The 23,825-nt window shown below is 35.0% G+C and overlaps 2 protein-coding genes and 1 pseudogene across 2 annotated transcripts; 1 reads left to right on the top strand and 2 right to left on the bottom strand.

Annotated features, from left to right (window-relative positions):
• Positions 1-1,898: 1,898 nt before the first annotated feature.
• On the top strand, positions 1,899-8,182 carry LOC147295623 (phosphoglucomutase, cytoplasmic). The gene is made up of 18 exons (XM_086230431.1): positions 1,899-2,181; positions 3,293-3,374; positions 3,978-4,033; positions 4,184-4,297; positions 4,398-4,460; positions 4,696-4,812; positions 4,927-5,027; positions 5,155-5,214; positions 5,329-5,428; positions 5,535-5,692; positions 5,766-5,861; positions 6,057-6,120; positions 6,219-6,300; positions 6,407-6,582; positions 6,668-6,744; positions 7,092-7,224; positions 7,644-7,760; positions 7,843-8,182. The coding sequence occupies exons 1-18, from the start codon at positions 2,104-2,106 to the stop codon at positions 7,912-7,914; spliced, it is 1,746 nt and encodes a 581-aa protein (XP_086086557.1). The 5' UTR covers positions 1,899-2,103; the 3' UTR covers positions 7,915-8,182.
• A 4,188-nt stretch (positions 8,183-12,370) lies between these two features.
• On the bottom strand, positions 12,371-14,814 carry LOC147295624 (Plant invertase/pectin methylesterase inhibitor superfamily). The gene is made up of 2 exons (XM_086231486.1): positions 13,780-14,814; positions 12,371-13,319 (listed from the first exon to the last, which is right to left on the bottom strand). The coding sequence occupies exons 1-2, from the start codon at positions 14,741-14,743 to the stop codon at positions 12,628-12,630; spliced, it is 1,656 nt and encodes a 551-aa protein (XP_086087612.1). The 5' UTR covers positions 14,744-14,814; the 3' UTR covers positions 12,371-12,627.
• Positions 14,815-19,902: 5,088 nt separating this feature from the next.
• On the bottom strand, positions 19,903-20,808 carry LOC147295625 (21 kDa protein pseudogene; annotated as a pseudogene).
• Between the last annotated feature and the right edge of the window lie 3,017 nt (positions 20,809-23,825).

Here is a 23,825-nt window from a genome sequence, read left to right on the forward strand (position 1 = left end):
GAGAATTAGAAACTATAGAGGGATTACAAAGTATATATTTTGAGAGATGGGTAGAGAGAGAGAAAAAGAAATAAAGGAATAGATGAGAGATGAAGAGAGATGGGTGAGGTGGGCAGCGGCAGGGGGTAGGGCTGCCGCCGAAAGTGGGTCTGGCTAGGTGGGGAGGAAGTGCAGATCACATGTTTTTTAATTTTTTTTTTTTCAGTTGTAAATTTTTTTATATTTGTATATGTGTTCTCTATGTTTTCTAAATTTACTGAAAATATCATATAGTTGTTTTCTGAATTTACACTGTAAACTAAAAATTATATTTTGTATTTTTCAAAAACGGTTTTCTCAATATAGCAACCAAACGCATTTTTATCATTTTTTGAATTTGTAAAATGAAAAACCGTTTTGTAAAACGTTACCAAACGCACCATTAATTTTCAAATTAAAAGTCTAAGGAGCAAACTGATACAAGTGTAATAGTCTGAGGAGTAAAATAGTATTAATCCCTTTTTATAATTTCTCATGACACTCTCCTAATATTCTCAACAATAATGTTACACTTACCACATTTTTATACCACAATTTCATACCATCTTACATAACATTCATACATTGGACACTAAAAATTAAAAAATAAAACCTAAAAAAGAAAAAGGAAATATCCTTCCAGTAAAGTAATGACACATCAGGTGGGATACAAATATGGAAAAAAAAATGTGGGACAACTAGCATTATTGTATTCTCAAATACCTTCGCCTACAAAATAAATAAATAAAAAAGTTAAGAACAACTCCAAGACCCGAGTCACCCGACCCATCCCCTGCACCCAGCCACTGAATTCATCAGACATGGCCGGACTTGCCATTCTCGGCACTGGCATGTTTCCTCCGCATACTCTCTCTCTCTCTCTCTCTCTCTCTCTCTCTCTCTCTCTCTCTCTCTCTCTCTCTCTCTCTCCTTCCTCATCAAATCTTTCTTAGCATTTCCCTGTCGAACGGAAAGGGAGGCCTGCAACGAAGGTGCGAAGAGAGATCAGATGAAGAAGGAAAGAGAGAGGGAGGAGGAGATATGGCGGTGGTGGGGTCCAACCGCCAACAAGGAGGGCAGTGGCGGGATGGCAAGGGCAGGAGACAGGCTTGAGAGTTGGTTATAGTTTTTTGGGTTTTTTTGTTATTGTCATTTATGGTCTTTTGAAATTGAGTGATTTTTCTCATTTCACAAATTAGTCGTAGGGGTGGTAGTGAGAAGGGCAGGACCGCATGGGTGTTAAAATAGCAACATCTATGAGATGAGAGCGAATTAAAGTAATTCAATGGGACCCTGGCCAAAAAAAACTATTCAAAGACAATTTATGGTCTAATGTTGAATATGAAACATGGTGTACATAATCTGGTGAAATTCCATTTGACATTTGGATTTAAAAAAAAAAAAATCATTTTAAGAAGAAGGAAAATTTTGTATTAAACATAAACATATTATCATCAAATCAAATCACAAATTTGACAGAATTGGGCTTGTGTTGTGAATCACGTGTACCTTGAACAAAATGTTGCTACAGAACTATTAGTCCAATCTGGGCCATAGGTTAAATTTGGGCCGTCACGTTTTAGATTCCTCTCCCAACGGTCTTCGGCCCACCTTAATAACAGTAGTTGGGGACTTATGGGTGCAAGGAGCATTAAAGAATTATTTATTTTGGGGTAGTGAAGTAAAAGTTGTAAACCCGTAAGCCGTGGGAATCGCTCTCTCCCCTTGCTCACAGCCTCACAGAACCCGGCGGTAAAGATCAACGGCCAAAATAATATTAATACGTGGCTACGTGCCACGTGGGGAATATCTTCTAGCATTTCGTACAAACGTCATCTGATCCCATATTATATTCCCCTTCGCTCCGTCTCCATCTTTTACGTCTATCACTCACTCACTCTCTCTGCCAAAAACAAAATTAAATAGCGTAAATTGTACACGCTCTGCCACCTTTCATTTCGTTTCCTTATAAATCAATCACTCAACTCCATCTCCAACCTGTGACTCTCTCTTTCTCTGCATCTCTGTGTCCTAGTTTGTGCTTTGCGTGCTCCGATTTGAATCGTGCTTTGTTCTCACGAAGCAATGGCGGCAAAGGTTCAGCGAGTTCAGACTAAGCCTTTCGAGGGCCAAAAGCCTGGAACCTCTGGTCTCCGCAAGAAGGTTCGTTTCTCTTCTCACCTTTTCAATTCATAATCGAATCTCCTCTTCGTCTATTCTCGAAGCTGGATCTACTGAGTTCGAGCATGTGCATACTCTGTTTTTGTTATCTAATTTTCGTAATTCGATTTGGTGAATTTGTGCATTGTTGTCCGATGTTTTGCTATTACCAGATTATTAGATCAGTGCCTGTAATCGAAATTGTTTCAGTCTGATCTCTATTCGATCAGACCGATCCGTTTGCTGACTGCGTCTAATTTTTAGATCCATTTTAATCGGACTCTAATTGAATTGGATCTTAGTTATAGCGCAGAATAAGAATTCCAGAAGTAACTAATTGAAAAATCTTATTCGTTTGTTTCGAATTTACAAGGACGAGATTTTAATTTGAATTCCACTATTTTATATCCACCAAAAAAATAGTATGAATGTGGATGAGCATTACTCTGCCGTGAATGTGATTTATTTTCTGATATAAAAAATAGGAAATTAATATCTTAGTTGCACTTTCTTCCATTCTGTAGCATACTTAGCGATGCTTGTAAGATAATACTGGATTCCAATTGAATCTTGTATTATTATAATTGTGGTGATTTATATATATTTTTTTTCTAAATTTTGCTAGGCAATTCTAGTTTCCATGAATTCATGTAACAGAAGGAGAAGTCAGTGGTATTTCTATACTATTTTAGTTTAACTGTTTTAAGTGGTTTTGGTTTTCATGGTTTTGCATTAAGATTGTCTATTTAATATTCTAATTTTCTACCTTTGACTGTTAGATCCATTTTCATATCCTTGAATAATTTATTACCTTATATTCAACAGCACACATGATCCATCTGGAAAAATAGTTTGGTCAGCATTGCATGACATTCGTTTTAAAAGAATTGCTTCAACCCAAATTCAATATGATTTTCTAGAGTACTTTTAAATTTTTGACTTGATTTGTTCCTAGAAACTAAAAGGATATTCTCACTAAACATTTGGGATTGGTTGTTAGAAAATGCATACCTTAAGTAAGCTAGAATACACTCCGGAGATTGCTATGAATCTATGATTGCTATTTGGGCTTTTCCTTATTTATTTTAGTATTATGGTGGCTGGAACTTTTCAGGTGAAAGTTTTCACGCAACCCCATTACTTGCAAAACTTTGTTCAGTCAACATTGAATGCGCTTCCAGCAGATAAAGTTAAAGGTAGGGGTTTTTTTTGGCCCTTGTTTCTCTTCCTGAACAAAAATGGTATACATTGTCTTTATTACTTCTCATTCATATTATTAGAAATAAACATCCTATATTTATGAAGTTGTATTCGTGCATTTGATCTTGAAGGTCAATTTATGCTTGTAGTGTATAAACACAAGAATTGCTTTCCACGTTTTATTCTGTTTGAATCCACGGAGTTCCAAGTCTATCATATATTGACCTCTCTACACTTCCTTTTGTTCTGTGCTAGCAAGTAAAATGAGGCATTATGTTTGTACAAGATGTACAAGTTAGACAAAATGTAGGCCCGATGTTAGGGGTCATGGTAGCAAGGTAGTAACAATGGATGTGGCTACTATTGTAAATATAGTGAAAAATAACAGTTGGAATGATTAAAAGCTATCATAATATAATATGGAACTAATTTTATGTTTTTCTTCAATTCTTGAAATATTATTCCTCACTTAGCCAAAAAGATATATTGTTTCTCATGTTTACTTCCTTTTACTTGCTTTGAATCTTTTATTGACTTAGTTTCAAGTAGTTTTGTGTTCTTTGAGAGGGGCTCATTAACTTATCTTTTCACTCATGTAGGTGCTAGACTTGTTGTATCTGGTGATGGTCGCTATTTTTCGAAGGAAGCTATTCAGGTAATTTTGCATTCCATGATGCTTCTGAATGCAGATTGATATTGCTCTCTTTCCTTTTTCGGTGAGGGGGTCAAGGGTTTATTGCCTCTAATAAAATTTGTTGTGAAAATATAAGGTCGTCTATATCTAATATGTTTTGTTGCTTGACAGATCATAATTAAGATGGCAGCAGGCAATGGAGTAAAAAGTGTTTGGGTCGGTCAGAATGGGTTGCTTTCAACTCCTGCTGTATCAGCTGTTGTACGTGAAAGAGTTGGGGCAGATGTAAGTTATTTTGAGTAATGTTCCATTTTATTATTATAGTTATTTGTTTCTTTTCCTTTATTGGGAACTGGTTCATTTTTATTTTGTACTTTGAATCCAGGGATCCAAGGCATCAGGAGCATTTATACTGACAGCCAGTCACAATCCAGGTGGTCCTAATGAGGTAGGTGATATCTGCCTCACTATACTTGTGTTATAAGTCATATAGAGTTAAAAACTCTCGATAATTGCAGATGGGAACATATTTCCTGGAAGAACAGTATGAAACAAGATGTTAATTTGGAATTAGGAGAAAGTAACTATATAATATGCTATTCGAACAATGGAAAGAACCAAGATTTTTTTACTTGGTACCCGTTAGGAAGTTATTCTTTTTTTTCTTCGTTTCCTTATTGCAGGATTTTGGGATTAAATACAACATGGAAAATGGTGGACCTGCTCCAGAGTCAATCACTGACAAGATATATGAGAACACGACAAAAATAAAGGAGTATTTGATGGTAGAGCTACCTGAGGTACTTCTTCCAATCTAAGCTTCATATTTTTATATATCTTTAAAACTTATTACAAGATTGCTGCACTTTTAGTTCCATTTATTGTAATAACAGAACTTCCAACGTGTGTGACAGGTGGATATCACTAAAACAGGTGTAACCACCTTTGAAGTGGATGGAGGAACTTTTTCTGTTGATGTTTTTGATTCCGCGAGTGATTATGTGAAATTGATGAAGTAAGCTTTCCTCTATGAAGTATCCTCTTCCTAGTGTGAATTTGTTTACATTGCTTTGATCAATATGATATTCTTACTATAATATCTGGGCACTGTTCCTTACACTTAATTACTTATCATTTTCAAGGTCAATCTTTGATTTTGAGTCTATCCGGAAGCTGCTATCGTCTCCAAAATTCTCATTCTGGTATGTAGATAGCACCTTGTTTGTTTTTTTTTTTGGTGGAAGAGTTTTTTTGGCTCTTTTGGGAAACACACATGACCTCACTGGCACTGACTTATCTATATTGTCATGTTATAGTTTCGACGCGCTACATGGAGTTGGTGGAGCTTATGCAAAACGTATTTTTGTGGAAGAGCTTGGTGCGAAAGAAAGCTCATTACTGAACTGTGTACCAAAGGTTTTTCTATGTTCGGGACAACTTTTTCTTGGTCACTATTTAGTCTAAATTCATTGTATTCAGATGGTTCAACCTGTTTTGCTTGTGATTGACTTCATGCAAACAGGAAGACTTTGGAGGAGGGCATCCAGATCCTAATCTGACCTATGCAAAGGAGTTGGTTGCTCGTATGGGATTGGGTAAATCAAATACTCAAGATGAGCCCCCAGAGTTTGGTGCTGCTGCTGATGGTGATGCTGATCGTAACATGATCCTTGGTAAAAGGTAGAATCAGCCTTATGAGTGCAATATAGATCTTGTCTTTAACTTGCATTCATAACTTCTCTTGTTTTATTAGGTTTTTTGTTACCCCATCGGATTCTGTAGCCATCATTGCTGCAAATTCTGTTCAAGCCATACCTTACTTCTCTAAGGGTCTGAAGGGAGTTGCCAGGTACTATATTATGCTGCTTTGTTTCTCTTGTTTCTGTGTGCGTGCACACACATGCATTTTTTAAAATATAGATAAAAAAATTTGTTTCTCAGTGAACAGTAAATTTTGGTTGATTTTGGTGGCACATACTGTTACTTTGGATACCAAGGAACATTTAAGGTTGTTAACACTGTGTCACCACTTTTCCACTTGTAGGAGCATGCCTACCTCTGCTGCCCTTGATGTTGTAGCCAAACATTTGAATTTGAAATTTTTTGAGGTACTCTCTCTCTCTCCCTCCGTCTCTCTCTGTAGTGCCAAACATTTATAGTTGCACAGGAAACATTTGACTTTTTTCATATTTACTATAAATGCCAGGTACCCACTGGCTGGAAATTTTTTGGTAATTTAATGGATGCTGGTTTATGTTCAATTTGTGGGGAAGAAAGTTTTGGAACAGGTCAGTTTTCAAGGAAGTACCTTCTACAGTAATTCAATCAAATTTTGGAATTATTAGAAATTTATACAACCCTTGGTGCAATGTCATTTGTTGTGTCCTTTGACAGGCTCCGACCATATACGTGAGAAAGATGGTATCTGGGCAGTTTTAGCTTGGTTATCTATACTTGCTTATAAAAATAAGGAAAATCTTGGTGGGGAGAAGTTTGTCACTGTTGAAGACATAGTTCGCCACCATTGGGCTACCTTTGGTCGCCATTATTATACTCGATATGACTATGAGGTTTAATAATAGTTAAGGTGTTTCCCCTTATGTTCAACTATAGAATCTTGTATTTCTATTAATATTTATAATTTTTTTCTTGAAGAATGTGGATGCAGGTAAGGCAAAGGAACTGATGGCATCTTTGGTGAAATTGCAATCTTCCATTCCTGAAGTCAATAAGTATGTTTGTTGCACCCCTAAGCCAAATTCCTTTGTCAGATATGCAAATTCTGTTGTTTTATTTCTTTTTGTCATTTCTCAGACTATGAAAAGAAACATTTTAGACACCATCCTGATTTGGCTAAGATGCTTTGTAGCTGATGAGAAGCTCAATTAGGCCCTCAATAATAATTTGGAAGTTGACATTCTTTAGTTTAGATATGAATATGTCTTCCTTTCAAAAGAAAATGATTCAGCAGTAGATTTCACGTATAAGACCATGAATAAGAGATCACATTTTTTTCAATTATTGTTTTGGTCTTTTCTTTGTTTTTTTTATGACATGCTGCTGCTGCTTATTTATACAGGATTGTGAAGGGCATATGTTCAGATGTCTCCAATGTTGCCCAGGCTGATGAATTTGAATACAAAGATCCTGTTGATGGTTCTGTCTCGAAACACCAGGGTATTCGGTACTTGTTTGGGGATGGATCGCGATTGGTAAGTTGTCACAGCTTGTGTCACAGCTTGTGTTAGCCAAGGAATTATGATTTATACGTGGCAGTGGCAGAAGAAGATTATCACAATAAAATAATGCAACTGTTTAAATGTTGATTATTTTATATTTAGTGTTTAAGAGTGCTGAATTCCACAAACACAGCTTAGATTTTTGAGAAAATATTCTTTCCTGGTTTGTTTTGAAGACTGAGAAAATCTATGTCCTTGCAAGGAATTAACATTTACATCAAAATTAAGTTTCTGTTTCAGTTGATTTGTCTTTTTGGTCTGCACTATCTTTCTCTTGACACTCATGAAATTCTGGCAAAATTCCTTGTATATTTTATTTTATACAAACACAAACTCTTGTTGGAGCTAACTTGAGCTCTTCATTCTTCCCCACTCCCTGAACATGATTGCAGGTTTTCCGCCTCTCAGGCACTGGCTCAGAAGGCGCAACCATCCGTCTCTACATTGAACAGTATGAGAAGGATTCATCAAAAATTGGCAGAGAATCTCAAGATGCACTTGCTCCTCTTGTGAGTTAAATCTTTATCTTACAGTTTATTGTTAAACTTTTGGCAATTTTTTTTTGGGCCAGGTCTGATTCATTTTATACAGGTTGAGGTTGCTCTTAAGCTTTCCAAGATGCAAGAATTCACTGGTCGATCTGCCCCTACTGTTATTACATAAATGCAGATTGCTACTACAATCATAGTAACTTCGAGTTTCATTTTGAGTATGATAAAGGACTAGCTTGGTGTCTCGAATGTATTAGCAATAAGATCCTTCATGTAATTTTGATGGTCTGTTTATGACTCTGTTAGATATATATCCTACAGAAGTCATCCAGCAGCCTCGCTGCAGCTGGCAAATGAGAGTGTTGACAAGTAAAACTCCTTGCTGATGTAAGTTTTGTTTTTCAAAATAATGTCAATTTTAAAGCAATACTTTCCGATCATATCCAAATTTCATGTGCTTCTACAAATTTATAATTTGATTGTTCTTTAGACTTTGCGATGTGTATGAGTATGTGTTTGTGTAAATATACATTATATTTATGTTCTCTTTTTGACAAGAAATTAAATTTCGGATTTCGAAGAAATTTTGATGGAAATTTCGACAAAAATTAAACGGAAATAATAGAAATTACTATCAAAATATGAAAATTTTTAATGAAATTTTACCATAAGTTTATTTAACATATTATCTATTAAATTGATAAAAAAATATTAAAAAATTCAAATTATATTGTAGATTTTATATGATATAAAGTGAATATAATGTACGCTGGAGCAAATATTGTTAAATAAAATTAGTATAATGAATAAATAAAATTAGTATATTCTTTATATTGTATAATTTAATTATGCACTAAAATCTAAATCCTAATACTCTATATACTTTATATACTTTAATACTCTTTATACTCTAATACTCTTTATACTCTATAATTTATACATTAAATCCTATATACTCTATATTCTTTAGGATATTAGGTTTTAGACCCTTTATGATACTTTTAATTAGGGCTGGGTAAAAATACCGAAAAATACCGAAACCGATACCGAAAAATACCGAAAAGTACCGATACCGAAAATACCGATAAATTTGGTAATGGTATTGGTTTACAAAATCCGGTACCGACGGTATACCGATACCGACCGTATATTAAAAAAATATAATTAAAATAATTCATTTTTATACAATTCTATACTATATTATTAGTATACCCTAAATATAAAATACTTAGTATTACCTTTCTATATAATTTATAATTTTACATAATACATTTCTAATTTTCTATAATTTATATCAATATGATATAATATTAGTAATTTAGTATATTGTATAATATGATATAATATAGTAAAATATGGTATAATATGATATAATATATTAATATCAATATGAACTATGGAGTTATGGACTATTTATGATTTATGTAATTACCTCAATCATAAATGTATAATATGGTATAATATATTGTTATTAGTATATGGTATTAGCCATTTAGCCTAACGGCCCTATTAGGTATATGACTTATACCATATACCCTAAGGTTTAGCCCTAAACCCTAATATTATACTAAATTATAAACCCTATATAGTATATGTATATGATATCTCATACTAAATTACTAATTTCTATACCCTAATAGTCTAATACTATAAATTTATAATTCATAGATTCATAGTTGGTAACTTGGAGTTTGGTATATAGTATATGGTATAATAATATAATATGGTATAATATGGTATAGTATAGTATAATATGATAATATTAGTAATTTAGTATATTGTATAATATGATATAATATAGTATAATATGGTATAATATATTAATATCAATATGGATTATGGAGTTATGAACTATTTATGATTTATGTAATTACCTCAATCATAAATGTATAATATGGTATAATATATTATTATTAGTATATGATATTAGCTATTTAGCCTAACAGCCCTATTAGGTATATGACCTATATCATATACCCTAAGATTTAGAAGATGATATAAATTAAAAAACATGTATACTATTAAGTTATTGAATATATACTATAAATTATAAAAAACATATGTAATAAAAATAAAAAACTCCAAACCCCAATTGAAATTTGAAACCCCAAAATACCCTAAACCCTAAACCCCAAAATCCAAACCCTAAACGAAACCCCAAAATACCTTATTTATTCTTTACAAAATAAAACTTTATTTTTATTATTTTTTCTTTTCTTTTCCCCCTAACCCACGTGCCCCCCCCCCCCCATTTTCTTCTTTCTTTCTTTTCTTTTTCTTCTTCTCTCTCCTCCCACCCGTGACTATTTTCTTCTTCATTTTTCTTTTCTCTTCTCTTCTTTTCGCCTTCTTTTTCTTTCTGTGTGCGACCACAGCCCTCACCACCACAATCAATTCATCATCTCCAAGACTCCAACCATCACCACCACCACCACCACTATCATCTATTTCCCTCTCCCCAAAATACCTTTCCCCCCAGAAATTCCATCAAGACGAAATCGTACCCAATTCCCTCTGGACCCAAAAGCCTTCCACATCCATGACGAAATCAGTCGCAGCGTCTCCATCGTCTACAAGGCCATCTGCGTTCTCGTCAACTTCACCATCGTCAACCTCGACCGAGGCTCCCAACGTCATCGCCATCAAAACAACATCTTGATCAACTCTAATGGCTCAGTCCAGATCGCTGACTTCGAATCTTGGGCCTTCGTCTTCGTCGTCGTTTTTTCTAATTGATGTTGTTGGTTAGGGTTTGGGGCTGGGGGTGTAAGGGGGATGGGTTGGTCAATCTCTTATTAATCCCTCATCTTGGAGGAGTGGGCTTGGCTGGTACAGAGTGTGGGAGGGAGGAAAGGCTGTTGGGATTTGTAGTCGGCACCGCCGCTCTCCGACCGATACCGCCATTCTCCGACCGATACCGAAATTATCGGTTACCGACCCATATCGGTCGGAATTCGGTATGGGTGTTTCGGTACGGTAACCGTACCGAACCCACCCCTACTTTTAATTATCTTTTTATATAGAAATGTATTAGAGTTTAAGGTTTAAAATAATTATACGAAATTCCAAACTTTTTTTTTTATTTTTCCAATTGCCAAATTGCCAAATTGCCCAAAGGCTTCAAACCCCCCCTCCCTTTTTTTTTTTTTTTTTTTCTTTCTTTAATTTTTTTCCCGTGCCTCTCTCTTCCATCTTTTTTTTTTTTTTTTTTTATCTTTCCTTTCATTTTTCTCGTGCCTCTCACCCAGCCAAGCTTTGTCTTCACTAAATATAACAACCCAAATTTTGGCTTATGGTAATTTTGTTACTTAAATTTTTCAAACTTGTTTTAAAGTTTGTTTAAAAGAATTAAAAATTTCTTTAAGTTTATTTTAACTAACTTAGAACTTTGATTGTAGTTCTAGAGCTTATTTGTGTGGAAATGAATTTTAGAAAACGAAAATTCAAGAATTTGACGATTATTATTATTTTTAGAATTAAATTATGAGAGTAGGATTTTTCATAATTTTTTTTAAAGCAATTTGACTATTTTGAGGTCATAAGAAATTAGTACTCATCAATACGAGTCCGTAAAATTTTTCGGTGAATTATTTGGAGTCGAGCTATTTTTTGTGAATTTCTGAAGTTGGAGAAAATAGAAAATAAGAAAATTTCGATAAATTTTGGTAAATTTCGCCGAAATTTTGAAAATTATCGAAATTTTCACGAAAAATTATTAAACATGTGTTCCAATTTCGAAATCCCAAAAAAACTAAATTTTTGACAAAATTTTATCAAAAATTTCAAAATTTAATACCTTACTTTTTGATTTTGCGGGAGGGGTGGGTTTATTTGTTAGTCACTAATATGGTTGTTGGCTCCAAATTTCTAATTCCATCATATCATCATCCTTCATAACAACTATTAAATTGGAACACAGGTCGTTTTATAGAAAATAATGGTCTTGTGTTTTGTTATGGTTGTATTATGTGGTAAAGGGAAAATCCGGTTCCTCTTTGGTGCTGAAGTCCGGTTTATACACGGAAGAGCCATCAACGATGTTTGATTTTTCTTTCCCCATTATTTTTTTTTTCGGGGTTTGTTTGGAGGTGAGACCGACATCCTTTGTCTTTATCCTCGATGCCTTTTTCTATAAATTGCCCGAATGACAGAGATAATTGGCCCTCTTAATTTTGTCAACCAACGAAGTGTTATAGGAAGTCTCTTGAAATTTTTTTTTTTTTTTGGGTAAAAGTCTCTTGAAAATTGTTAGTCGACGACAAACTCGCTTTTGTTCTCAATTAACATGTTGCTGTTTTTATTCGATAATACTATGATCTTAAATTTAGATCCAAATAATGTCTCAATAGACATGTTAATATTTTATTTATTATAAAATAAATAAGTTTTAGAATAAATTATATATAAATCATTATAATATCGACACATTATTTATATCTAAATTTGAGATATAAATTTAAAATATCTAGCATTGCTTGTTTTTACGATATGATAAATAGGTTTCTATTTTACATGATTATGGGTTGTGAAAACAAACAACTAAATGAATTAAAGTAATTATGGTAATTAAGTGAATGATATATCTTTTCACAATATTGAAGAAGTTTTAAGTTGGAATCTTCTCTAAATAAAAATAATAATAATCACACATTATTATCTATTAAACTTAAGGTGGGAATTACAATTCATACATGGTATGCAATTGTCTTCATATTTTGGGCTTTGACAAATCTAATTCAAGCATAGCATAGCTTTTCTAGACTATCCTCTAGGAAAGGGAAGCCAACACAAACTATGTGACAATATATGTCAACACTTTTAACATATCTACCATCCCATTCCCACCATCTACGCAATTGACAAGCCCTACCATTCATATCAATTATCAAAGACCCGCCACAAACGGCACTCCGGTACCGGAAATCCAAGTATCTCCGGCCAAGAAATTCCCAACGGTAAACTTGGCGGCCTCCGCGGCAGTGGTGATGACACGATAACCAGGCCACTTGACCCTCCCCCCAGTAGCAGCACCATCCCCGGTGTTCATATACTCACCATAATAAAGCGTACTGAGCCCAAAACCTCCACTCCATGGAAACCAACCTTCCGGGTCGATCAACCCTTCTAGATTACTCTTCATCACCACCGTCCTCGAATACTTCTGCCATGGACGACCCAGATAAGTCTTAAACGAGTCCTGCACGGATCTCAAGTCCGGTGCAGCTGCGACCCGCGAGTTGTGGATAATGATACCCGTGTTCTCATTCGGGTCGGTTCTGGATTGCGCTGTCACGGTGTTTTTCTGGTTGCTCATGGGTTTTCGCACGTAGATGTTGCAGTTCTGGAGCACCACAACGGCGTCGCCGAAGATGAAGTCCACGGTGCCGTAGATATCGCAGTCGCGGTAGAACTGGCGTTGGGAGTACACGTAGAGGGTGTCTTGGTAGCCTTTGAAGCTGCAACGGTAGAAAACCGAGTGGTCGCCACCGGACCTGAGCGCTACCGCCTGGTACTTCTGCGGTCCGGCGGTGTTTTCAAATGTCATGTCCTGAGCGATGAAGCCTTCCCCGGAAACAGCTGAATAAAAATATATCAAGTGAAATTTAATTTAATTTAATTTAATTACACTCTAAGTTCAAAATTGGTGAATGAATAAATGAAACACTCACCTTTACGTACAAGTAATGAAGTATACATATTTGCATGCTAGTATTTCACTTATTACAAATAAATGAGGTCCGAGTTATTATAAATGTTAGTATCTCACGATATTTTGAGAATATAATTTGGTGAGTATATATATATATAGTAGCTAGAACACATAGTTTCATTAAAGTATTAAACACAATTATTCATTTCAAAGGAAAAGGTTGGATGCCTTTTAAATTCAACATGACCTAAATTAAGTTTCCAATCAATGTTTAGTATCCTTATATGGGATGTCGCCTTGTATACGTACATCTAAAGACCTAACTTCACATCATGTGTCTAAATTTATTACAGTTAATAATCAATATATGTTTAGAAATAAACGTACCAAAAGTGGCAGAGCCAAATGTAGTTGAACCATCTTGGGAATTCCTGTTCCCGGAAACAATGGTTGCATCCATCCCATCTCCAATAAACATGATGTTCTTCATTGTCTTCTTAATCTCAATATTTTCTTTGTAAACCCCTGCTTTCACGTATATAACAAGCCTTTTACTTTTAGTAGTACTCCCACTACTACTACTTAGCTTAGCCGCCGCAGCCACAGCCTCAGAAATTGACTTGTAATTTCCAGACCCATCTTGGGCTATCACTATATCAGCTACTGATGCAGCAGTATTAGCACCAGTCGATTGTAGAACCTTTCGATCTTTAGCCGAAACCCAATTAGGAAAGCCATTTGAAAGCAAGCGTCTCCCACGAACTTGTTTGCTGAAATGCAAAGCTGATGATGAAGTTGATGAGGCCTTGTGTATTGCGAGGGAATTGCTAAGCATCTTGGAGAAGTTGCCAATTAGCATATTATAATCTGGGAAGGATTGTAAATGAGAATTTGGAATCTTGAGATCGGCAAAACCATTTTGGCATGTTTGCTGATTAGCAATAGATGCACTTAACCATGTGTTAGCGTCTAAAACATTGTTGGAGCTCATTGAACGATTGAGCTTGTCAACTGTATCCTCATAGAGCTCCAAACAATCATTCCAGGCCAACCTGGCTCGCTGATCATCATGATCATCCAATAAGTTCAAGCTCATCAAGGTTGATGAGACAAGTCGGTGGGCTTCAATGGCTTGGTCCATGGTGACTTTAAGGGCCAAGTCACGGAATGCAAACCCTTGTTGATCATGATCATCTAGGGTTGATAAGAGGTTGGTGTTAATGTAATGGTTGCACACTCGTGGGTATGGGGTTTGGCTGCATGGTGATATAGAACTATGCACCAATATGATAGGAGAATACACAAGAAAATATGCACTCAAAGTGGCCAAGAATGTCACAAGGAGATCCATGGAGGGCTAGCTTTGGCTAGGTAGCTAGCTAGATATATCAGTTGATTAGCAAACTATATAACTTTGAATATATTGTGATGATAAGAAGGCAAGGGGTTCTCTATATATAGTATTATGAAGGTCACAACAATTGGCTTTGGTAGGGTTTACGTACGCGTGGGCGGTGTTTATGTTTTGTTTTGTTGTTGAGATATTAAAGAAGAGGTTGCAATTGGAAGCGGCTTTGCTACGCCATTAATTAGATTATATATGGCATTATTATTAATCTTTCATAAATAAAAAAGTGATAATAAACACACACACACATATATATATATATATATTGATGGTAACGTATATATATATAAGATAGTGGAAGACTAATATACATGTTGACTCATGAGTCTTGATTTGTATTTTACTACTTTGTGTTTACATTTGGAAATTGGTGATAACTATTTATGAGGACAGAAATCTGTTAAGGATTTTTCGCTGCAATATTGGCTACAAAAAATCGTATTAATTTTGCTTTATTTTCCTTTAATAAGTGCAAAAAATTTCTTGCAGACGTTGACCGTGGACCCAGTCGATTAGACGACCAAGTTTTCCACTATATTTTGAGTTTGATAAATCTTTCATTGATATCTTTCAGTTTCAGTTTTGTACCAATTACTTTGTTTCTATGTGCCTTTATGAATTATTTAACTTTCCCTCTCACTCTTTAGTCGAATTGAAGCATTTTTGTGTAGGAGGGAAGAGTTTATCAAAATTGAGGGCCACCCAGGCATCGTATTCCATATACACACGAAAGGACTCGTGAGCAGCTTATAATTTGGGCTTTGATTTTGATAGGATTCTCTGCTTTAGTAGTTTATTAGGTGATCAACACTATATCCATAAATCATGTGTTGTGTGTTGTGTGTTGTCGTAGATACTCTAGGAACAGTTTTTATGATGCCGCGTGGTTTGTTTTCTTAAACCTAGCTATCACTTGTTTTGAGCTAGCCTCATCGATCAATATTCACTAACCAATATTTTTGCATACATGGCCCTGTCACTGGCCTCAGATTAAGGCTTTAATTTTTATGGTTCTAATCTTCCAAATTAATATACTTGTCCAAACTCAGTGTGTGTTTGGCTGCTTGATTAATGATTGATCTAACAATTAATTAATTAATATATACATATATATATATATATATATTTGCAGACTATGCAGTGTGGAAATCAGTCGTACGAAGATTAATTAATATGTAGAAGACGACAATTAAGGTCGGTCCAGGGAAGCTTTGTGACTGTAAAGGCTGTAATGTATATAATGACTAGATGGCAAGCTAATAGCTATGAATTCATTTGGTCTTAGACTTAAGTGGAGGAGACGGCATTTACTTATTTAGTTTTAGAATTAGGCTGTCTTGTCCGGACTCAATCTGGATAATTAGTTGTACCCGAAACAAAAAAATCTGTTGGTTGCTAGCTATTTATTAGACCTTAATTTTCTTAAGCACTCTTGATGTTGTGCCAGGAAATTGATAAACTTAAGCTTTCACTTAAATCTCTTTTGATTACAACTAAGAAAATGCAATGAAAATAGTCTAGTTTTTCTATGCTCAAGTTAAATGAAGTTGCTTACTTCCATTTGAAAGTATATGTATGTATGAATTTAAGAAGCATTCTCTAATACGGGATGTAGATACTAGGAGATATGAACAAACAATCGAATGCTCTTTTACATTGATTTCACATTGGAGAAATCCTTGTTGATATACTCTATTCTATAGATTTCAGCCCATCTTTATTGAATGAAATTTTATTTTTTTGATGCGCTTATAATTAGTGATCCAATGTAACTACTTCATCCAACCGTGTCATTGGGTTGGACTGTTGGAGTCGTCGGTCTGTTGTTGGGCTCAGTATACTAATAAGTCCTCTATCAGACTATCTATTCTGGACCCTTCTTGGGCCTAAATTCTCTATCTGGAACTAAGTCAACATAAAATCAAGGATTTGAATCCATTTTGGACTACCAATATAAGAACACATTGTAATGGGCCTACATCAACCCCTCCATAAAAGATTAAAAAAAAAAAAAAAACATATATACTTTCTGAAAAACAAAAGGATGGGTGTATTTAACTGGATCTTGTAAATTACTTAGCTTCTTATTAACCCTAAAATAGAGAATGCTTTGATTTGTCGTGCACCACTTAGTTTGAAAATGAAGCTAAAATAAGACAAGTATGGAATCCATTTTCGTATAACTAAATTTGTCTAACCAGTGACCATAATTTGTGAGAACATAGATTTTGTTTTCAATTTTTATCGACAATATATGGTTCTTGAATTATTGTCCTATTATCAATCAGTGTGGCTTTCAGACTCTCAATTCACTCAAAACCTGAGGACTATATTGAGTGATTTGAAATTTTAAGAACCATATTAAATGGAAGAATAATTCAACGAAGTTCGTAATAAAAAGCTTTTTGTTTTTACAACACATTCAAAGCTTATCAACACACCACAAATAGTTTGATGAGAGAGCCATTCATTAATGAGCAGATATGCTGCAACATTTGTCTGGTCTCTATGGGGAGATGTAATTTTCATTAATTTGGGGACCCACTGATGATTGATCCATCAAATTTAACAGGATGCATATATATATATGTATATATGGGAAGTGCTTCTCGTGAACTTTAAGCCATATACATATGTCTTGGGGCGATGGACACTGATTTGTCTCTGTCTTTTACTTATGGGACAACATATATATGTCACACTTTCTCAGCTAGCTGAGCTTCTTCTACTTTTCTATTCACGTGTTCTTCATTACTTGCTCCTCAGCTAGCTAGCTAGCTTCCCATCGCTCTCGCACCAATTAATTAATTAATTAATTATAAATTATGATGCCCTTGTTTGTTATTTACTTAATATTATATGCTACGTTGAGATCACATTCAGACCTCATCGATCTCAGCCACCTCTAACATCTCTGTTGCCAACGGGTGTCTTTCTCAAACACTAAATCATCGAATCATTGGCTTTCAATATATTTTCATTTCTTGCATTAATAGGTCACGTACGGCGCAGAAACTTGGCCTTATTAATTAATTAAATACGATTACTTGTTATATGATCATTCGGATATATTTTTAACTGGTAATTCTAATCATCTGTAAGATTTGTTCGTCTACAAACTCTTTCGTGCCACTGCATGCGATGCAAATCACGCCCCTAAAGAGAATCAAACCAGGCGGCTGTTTTAGCCAAATTTCATCAACTTGTTGATAAATTAAATCTGCAAAATTAGCGTAATGCTTACACATTCCACGCCATAAACTGGTTCTATTAGAAAATAATTATATTTAGACTAAAAATCTTCATAACTGTCCCTAATCGATCACTCTTTCTTTTTCTTTTTTGTAAATTAGACGAGCATTATTGATCATGTTAGCTGGTGTATCAGCTTTCAATATATATGTATATATCTTAGTTTAGGCTGAGACAAAGAATCACGTGTGATATTCATATAAAGAATACTTCAAGTCGCACATAATTATTAGGTAAAATATATATGTAGACTTAATTCTCTTTCTTGGACTGGGCGAAAGATGATTGGCTAATGGGTAGTTTAGTCAAAGCAGCCAGCATGAACTGATATGTTTTGATTCAGTTAGTATTACGTACTGACAATCCTTCTTCCCTAGTCAATAATTAGCCGCTACTAATTATTTTTTTTTTTGGCCAAGGCCGCTACTAATTATTAGTTATATATAATTCCAACTGAAAATTGTTAAAATTGTTGTAGTTGTTTGTTTGTTGTTAACAACAACAACACATGTAATTAACCTGCTAATTGGGAATAATGTGGCTTCGTGGTTTTAATTTATTCGTAAAATTATAAATTATTTTGTATAATCGATATATTGTCACGTGCTATAATTAATCTAACATGTTATAATATAGGTCAATGTTATTAATATTATATCTTACTAATATAAATATACTGTTCAATAATACCCTTACACATTAAATTGATTATATCATATGACGGTGTATCAGATATACCCATTTTTTCATAAAATTAACCATACGTGCATTGTGAAAGGCATATATACTGCTTTTTCAACGGTAAACCACTTAACGACAAGTATATATTTCACTGGAAATTGTTTCTTGACAATTATCAAAATTTACATATATACGTTTCTATACAAGCAACCAAAATCAATTGCACTTTTGAGATATTCAGCTTAAATTAGTTCTGATTTCAAAATTGTTTCCTCTAAAATTGATTATTAACGTATGAGAATTAATTAGTTGTGGTTTTTCTCTTATTTGGCGTTTAATTTTACCATACACGTTAGTTTTTCTTGGTGGATTAATGTAAATTTGAATTAAAAATTCAATTAAAATCAACTTAATTAATAACTTTAATTCATGATCAGATAAGAATCATAAGATAACATTTTCTTAGCGTATCAATGAGACATTAAACACTTTTAATCAACAAACTTCAGGGCCAAGGCCTGATAAGTGATATCATGATGGGCCAGCCTGGTACAAAAGACATACCAAGAACTTTTGGGCATCAAGGAGATTAATATATAGGACAATACATCTATTTTTTATCGGTTACCCTTATAGAGATCGAGTATCGTTTTTTAGCAATAATATTAGCCAAATGCTATTTGCCTCCACACTTTTGTCTAACTTTTGCCTCCCAATTTATATGCATCAATTCATTCCATATGATTTATCTTATTTTTTTATAAAATCTAATGTATGAATGTCACAAAATTGAGAAAAAATTATGACAAATAGCAGCTTCCATAATTCTATAACCATAAAAAAATTTCTTAAATTTTAGACATTAACTATATTTATATATGTATTGTGAAAATTGATGACCGCCTCTTAATTATTAAAAACTTAATGCATTTAAGAAAGAAAGATTCCGTTACATCCGTTAATTATCATGGCTAATTGATTCGGTTTATCTTTTTGGGATTAAAGATTAATTTGATTTATTATTTACCAAAAAAAGAAAAGGAAAGAAAAGAATGAGTGATGTAGGGGAGGATCGAGGGTCATCACAGATTCACATAAACTGAGTGAGTGAGTGAGTGAGTCAACTCGTTTTAGTTGCAGAAAAAATATGAGAGAGAGAGAGATGGATAGAATATACAAAAGCAACATAAATATAATTGTTGCTTCATTGACACGAAGCATACATACAGTAAAAAAACGAACTCTACATGAGTGAGAGTACATGCATGATGCACTCTCTAGTACTTTTATAATTAATTCGATCACTATTAATCCAACGGTCAAAAACAAACACCACCTCCCCCATAACTCACTAATCCAACGGCGCGTCCTTCTCAGCAACACGATTCACCAGCGCCAGCGCATTGCTGGTCACCTTCTTCACATTCTCCACCCGCCTACACACGTCCGTCTTTACCGGCCCGTCCGCCACGTCAGAAAACCCGTCCGTACAGGTCTCCTCGTCCGTCAGCGCCGCGCTCATCCACGTCTGTACGTTGCTCATCTGGAACCGGAACGACCCGCCGCCGCCCGACCCAGCCTCCGACCCAAGCTGCCGCATCTGCTTCAGCGACCCGCGAATCTCGTCCACGGTGTCGTCCAAGTTGCTGAAGCAGTCGTGGAGGGCGGCGGCGGCGCGCGGGTCGGCGCCGTAGTCGGCTTGGCGGGAAATGTTGGAGACGTAGGCGGCCATGCGCTTGGCCTTGGCGAGGCTGACGCCGATGGCGACCTTGGCGAGCTGAGCCGGGTCGTTCTGGATTGCGCTGGCGTAGCGGGAGAGGGAGTTGTAGCAGAGGTCCGGGTAGAGCGTGGTGCCGCAGCTAGTACGGATGAAATCAGTGTCGTTGGTGGTGGTGGTGGGAGTGGGGACCGGGGATCCGACGGTGGGGATTGGGCGGAGGATGAGGAGGCAGAGGAAGAGTGAGAGTAGTAAGGTGGGTAGGTGGAGAGAGAAAGGGAATATGTGGTGCTTTGGAGTCATGGTTTGTGTTTGTTTGGAGGGTTTTGGGCTCTGGGATTATAGTCTATCGCTATTGTCTAATGAGGCTTCTAGTACATGTCATTTGGGTGGGGGTATATATAAGTAGGGGATCGAGTTGGACCTCTCCTTTTCTTTTCTCAAATTTCAGACCAAATAAAACTCATTTAAACACAATCTAATAATTCATTTTTCTTCATTGAATTCTTCACTGTGGATTCGATTCTTTTTACTTTCTAATTGTTTGGATTCTGTTTAATGAAAAGAAGTCAAAGGAAGGGGAGAGAGAGAGAGGAAAAAAAAAAGGACAGTTTCATTAGACTCATTAGAGCAATTCATATTTTGGGAAAAACATAAAACTTCATTGCTTATTTTCTTTTTAAAAAATCTTCACTAAATGACTTATTTTAATAAAAAGTTTACATATTGACTGGTGTTTTGAATAATTAAAAGAGTACCGCTACATGCATACTCATTTTCTTTTCACTACACATCCTTTACTCTTACACATTTTATATAATATTTTTTATTTTATAATTTCTCAAAAAATACCTCAAAAATTCTAAAGTACCCACACCCATTAAAAGAAAAAGAAAAAAAAAAACACTCCCACAGCCAACCCAAGGCCCGATTCCACCCCTGCCACCGATCTTACCGGAGTTTCTCCTCTCTCTCTCCAATTTGATTATTTCATCCACTATTTTAATGTTAACTTTGACCTTTTCTACTTTAATCTTGAATTTTCGGATTCTTAAGTAATTTAGTTAATTTTATGGGCCAGCCTTGTTAACGTTTCAAAATATTGGTTAAAGTTGTTGCTCCACATTAAATACGGTATTTTATGAAGTTTCCCAAAGTTTCCTTTTACTATTATTGATTATTATTTAATCGAGTAATTAAATGGTGGGACCTGAATTCTAGCGTGAAATGGGAACGCAAATTAAGCAGGGCCGCCCATTTCGCAGTGGCTTTTGAATTGCGGCTGCAGGTGGTACGTGAACCGAGAAATTAACGGTCGGCAGTTGGCCAAAGACGAAATCAACGGCCACAATGAAGACATTTTAATAACAACTGATTCAGTGCGAGTCGGGTACATCGTGATCTTATTGGAAAAATTGAACATGCAATTAAATTTGACGGCATCTAAATTTTGAGAAGTGATTCTGTACAAAAATAACATCCTCGTATAATATAATTAATTTATTTTTCATAATATAAGTGAATATTATTAATATTATATTTAAAATTATTAATTTTTTGTTCATTGTATTATAACATGTAAATCAATACAACATGTACTGACAGGGTTACACAAGATTATTTTTTCAAATTTTTTAGCGAAGTGTTACACCTGTGAGTGTGAGTTGTGACAGGTGGGCGAAGGGGTGGCAAGCTGGTGGATGCTAGCCGACCACCATATTGTTCTGGAGGCAGTTGGGTTTGGGTACGTTAGTTGGAAGGGGGTGAGAATTTAGAGCTTCTTTTCTTTTGTTTACTTGCCCACTATTGCCAAGCGTGCAACTTTATGGTGTAGCACTATTGCCTTTAGCGTGTAGTGGGTCCAACTGTCCAAGTCTTAACACTTATTAATTGCACCACCACAGAAATACAGAATCATTGTGTGTGTATATATTCAGCATTTTAGTTTTTGGAATGGAAGGAATGTGCATGTCCTTCCACATTTCCAGGCATGCTCTGCGTTCACTATCAAAGTATCAATGAAAGCAAAAGACCATATGACTTCTTACTTCTCAGTCTTAAGTATTTTCGTCAAGACTGTGACTGCGCTAACAAATAACAACTTGGAGGTCAGCTCTATAGCTTTTTGAAGTGATGTGTATATTGTGTGTATATATATATATATATATATATGCATTGTATAGATGATCCAAGACAATAAGATATTGGTGTCTAGACCTTTTGAGCTGAATACTTTGTTTGTGTCTTATGCTTATCATATGTAAAAGTTAAAACTACTTCAAATTTTCACTTTATTAGTTTTTTAGATTTGTATTTGTTTTTGCAGAATGACTTTTGTAAAAGTGTCATTCCCTGATTCCCCTTCCCATTTTTTGAGGGTCAAATAACCATTTATTCAACTAGAAAAAGAAGTTATAGGAAAGTCATTAGCGATACATTTTATAAGCCAATTAAGACATTCCTAGTTCAGTGTTTGGAAATACTGAAAATATATTGTAACCGAGAGCAAATTTTACGTTCATACTTTGATAGAATATTTGGTTTGTGAACTTTTGTGTAGTAAATAAGCCCTTGTAATCCCAAGTATATATATATATGAATTAGTTGTTGGAGCTTTTGGGAGAAGATATAATTGAATCACGAGATGATCGGCGCAATTGACTCAAATCAAGTAATCTCATGACTTGATTGTATTGATATGCGGACAGGATGAGGAAAACATCACCCTCATCCATGTAAAAGCTTGCCATAAGTTATGAGTTTGTGTTTGTTGGCGGGACCGCCCAGATTTTCTTGGTTTAAAGTTGCGAGTTTTTCAAAAGAGAAAGATGGACATTCATATGCAATTGAAAATCACAGAGGTAGCTATAGCCTATAGGTTGTGTTTTAAAATAAGATTATACATAAAAGAAACCATGATTTCAGCTTTAAAAAGCTAGCTGTCTCCAATGGGTCATTATGAAGTAATATGAACAAATGGCCCACCTACCCATGCAATGCATCATTGTGATTTAAACATTTTGCCAAATTCAGCTGCGTTAAACGAGGGGAAATGTCTACCCTAATTAAGTAATAGATCAGATTTATGAGTCACACTATTTTACATACTATTTTTACACCTCTTTCGTCAAAGCGACGACATCAAAGCGACGACACAGTGCCAATATTATATTACAATCAACATTTGTTGTAGTTAGTTATAATCAATAAGGTACCGGCATGATGATTGAAAAATTAACATTTGTTAAAATTTTGTATGCTAATATCGTACCGATACCATATTATCGCTTTACCAAAAAAGAGTAAAAATGGTATGTAAAATAGTGTGGCTCATAAAACTGACCCTTAATTAATTCTACAGCATTTTAAGTACTA

This window comes from Dryas octopetala, chromosome 2, assembly GCF_963921425.1.
Source record: "Dryas octopetala chromosome 2, drDryOcto1.1, whole genome shotgun sequence".
Taxonomy (NCBI): Eukaryota; Viridiplantae; Streptophyta; class Magnoliopsida; order Rosales; family Rosaceae; genus Dryas; species Dryas octopetala.

Bases quoted from the DNA above. Each gene is read 5' to 3' on its own strand.
- LOC147295623 (XM_086230431.1), top strand. From the start codon at position 2,104: ATGGCGGCAAAGGTTCAGCGAGTTCAGACTAAGCCTTTCGAGGGCCAA. The intron at 2,182-3,292 runs GTTCGTTTCTCT...GGAACTTTTCAG, and splicing joins CCTCTGGTCTCCGCAAGAAG to GTGAAAGTTTTCACGCAACC. The intron at 4,298-4,397 runs GTAAGTTATTTT...CTTTGAATCCAG, and splicing joins GTGAAAGAGTTGGGGCAGAT to GGATCCAAGGCATCAGGAGC.
- LOC147295624 (XM_086231486.1), bottom strand. From the start codon at position 14,743: ATGGATCTCCTTGTGACATTCTTGGCCACTTTGAGTGCATATTTTCTT. The intron at 13,320-13,779 runs GTACGTTTATTT...ATTTTTATTCAG, and splicing joins ATTTGGCTCTGCCACTTTTG to CTGTTTCCGGGGAAGGCTTC.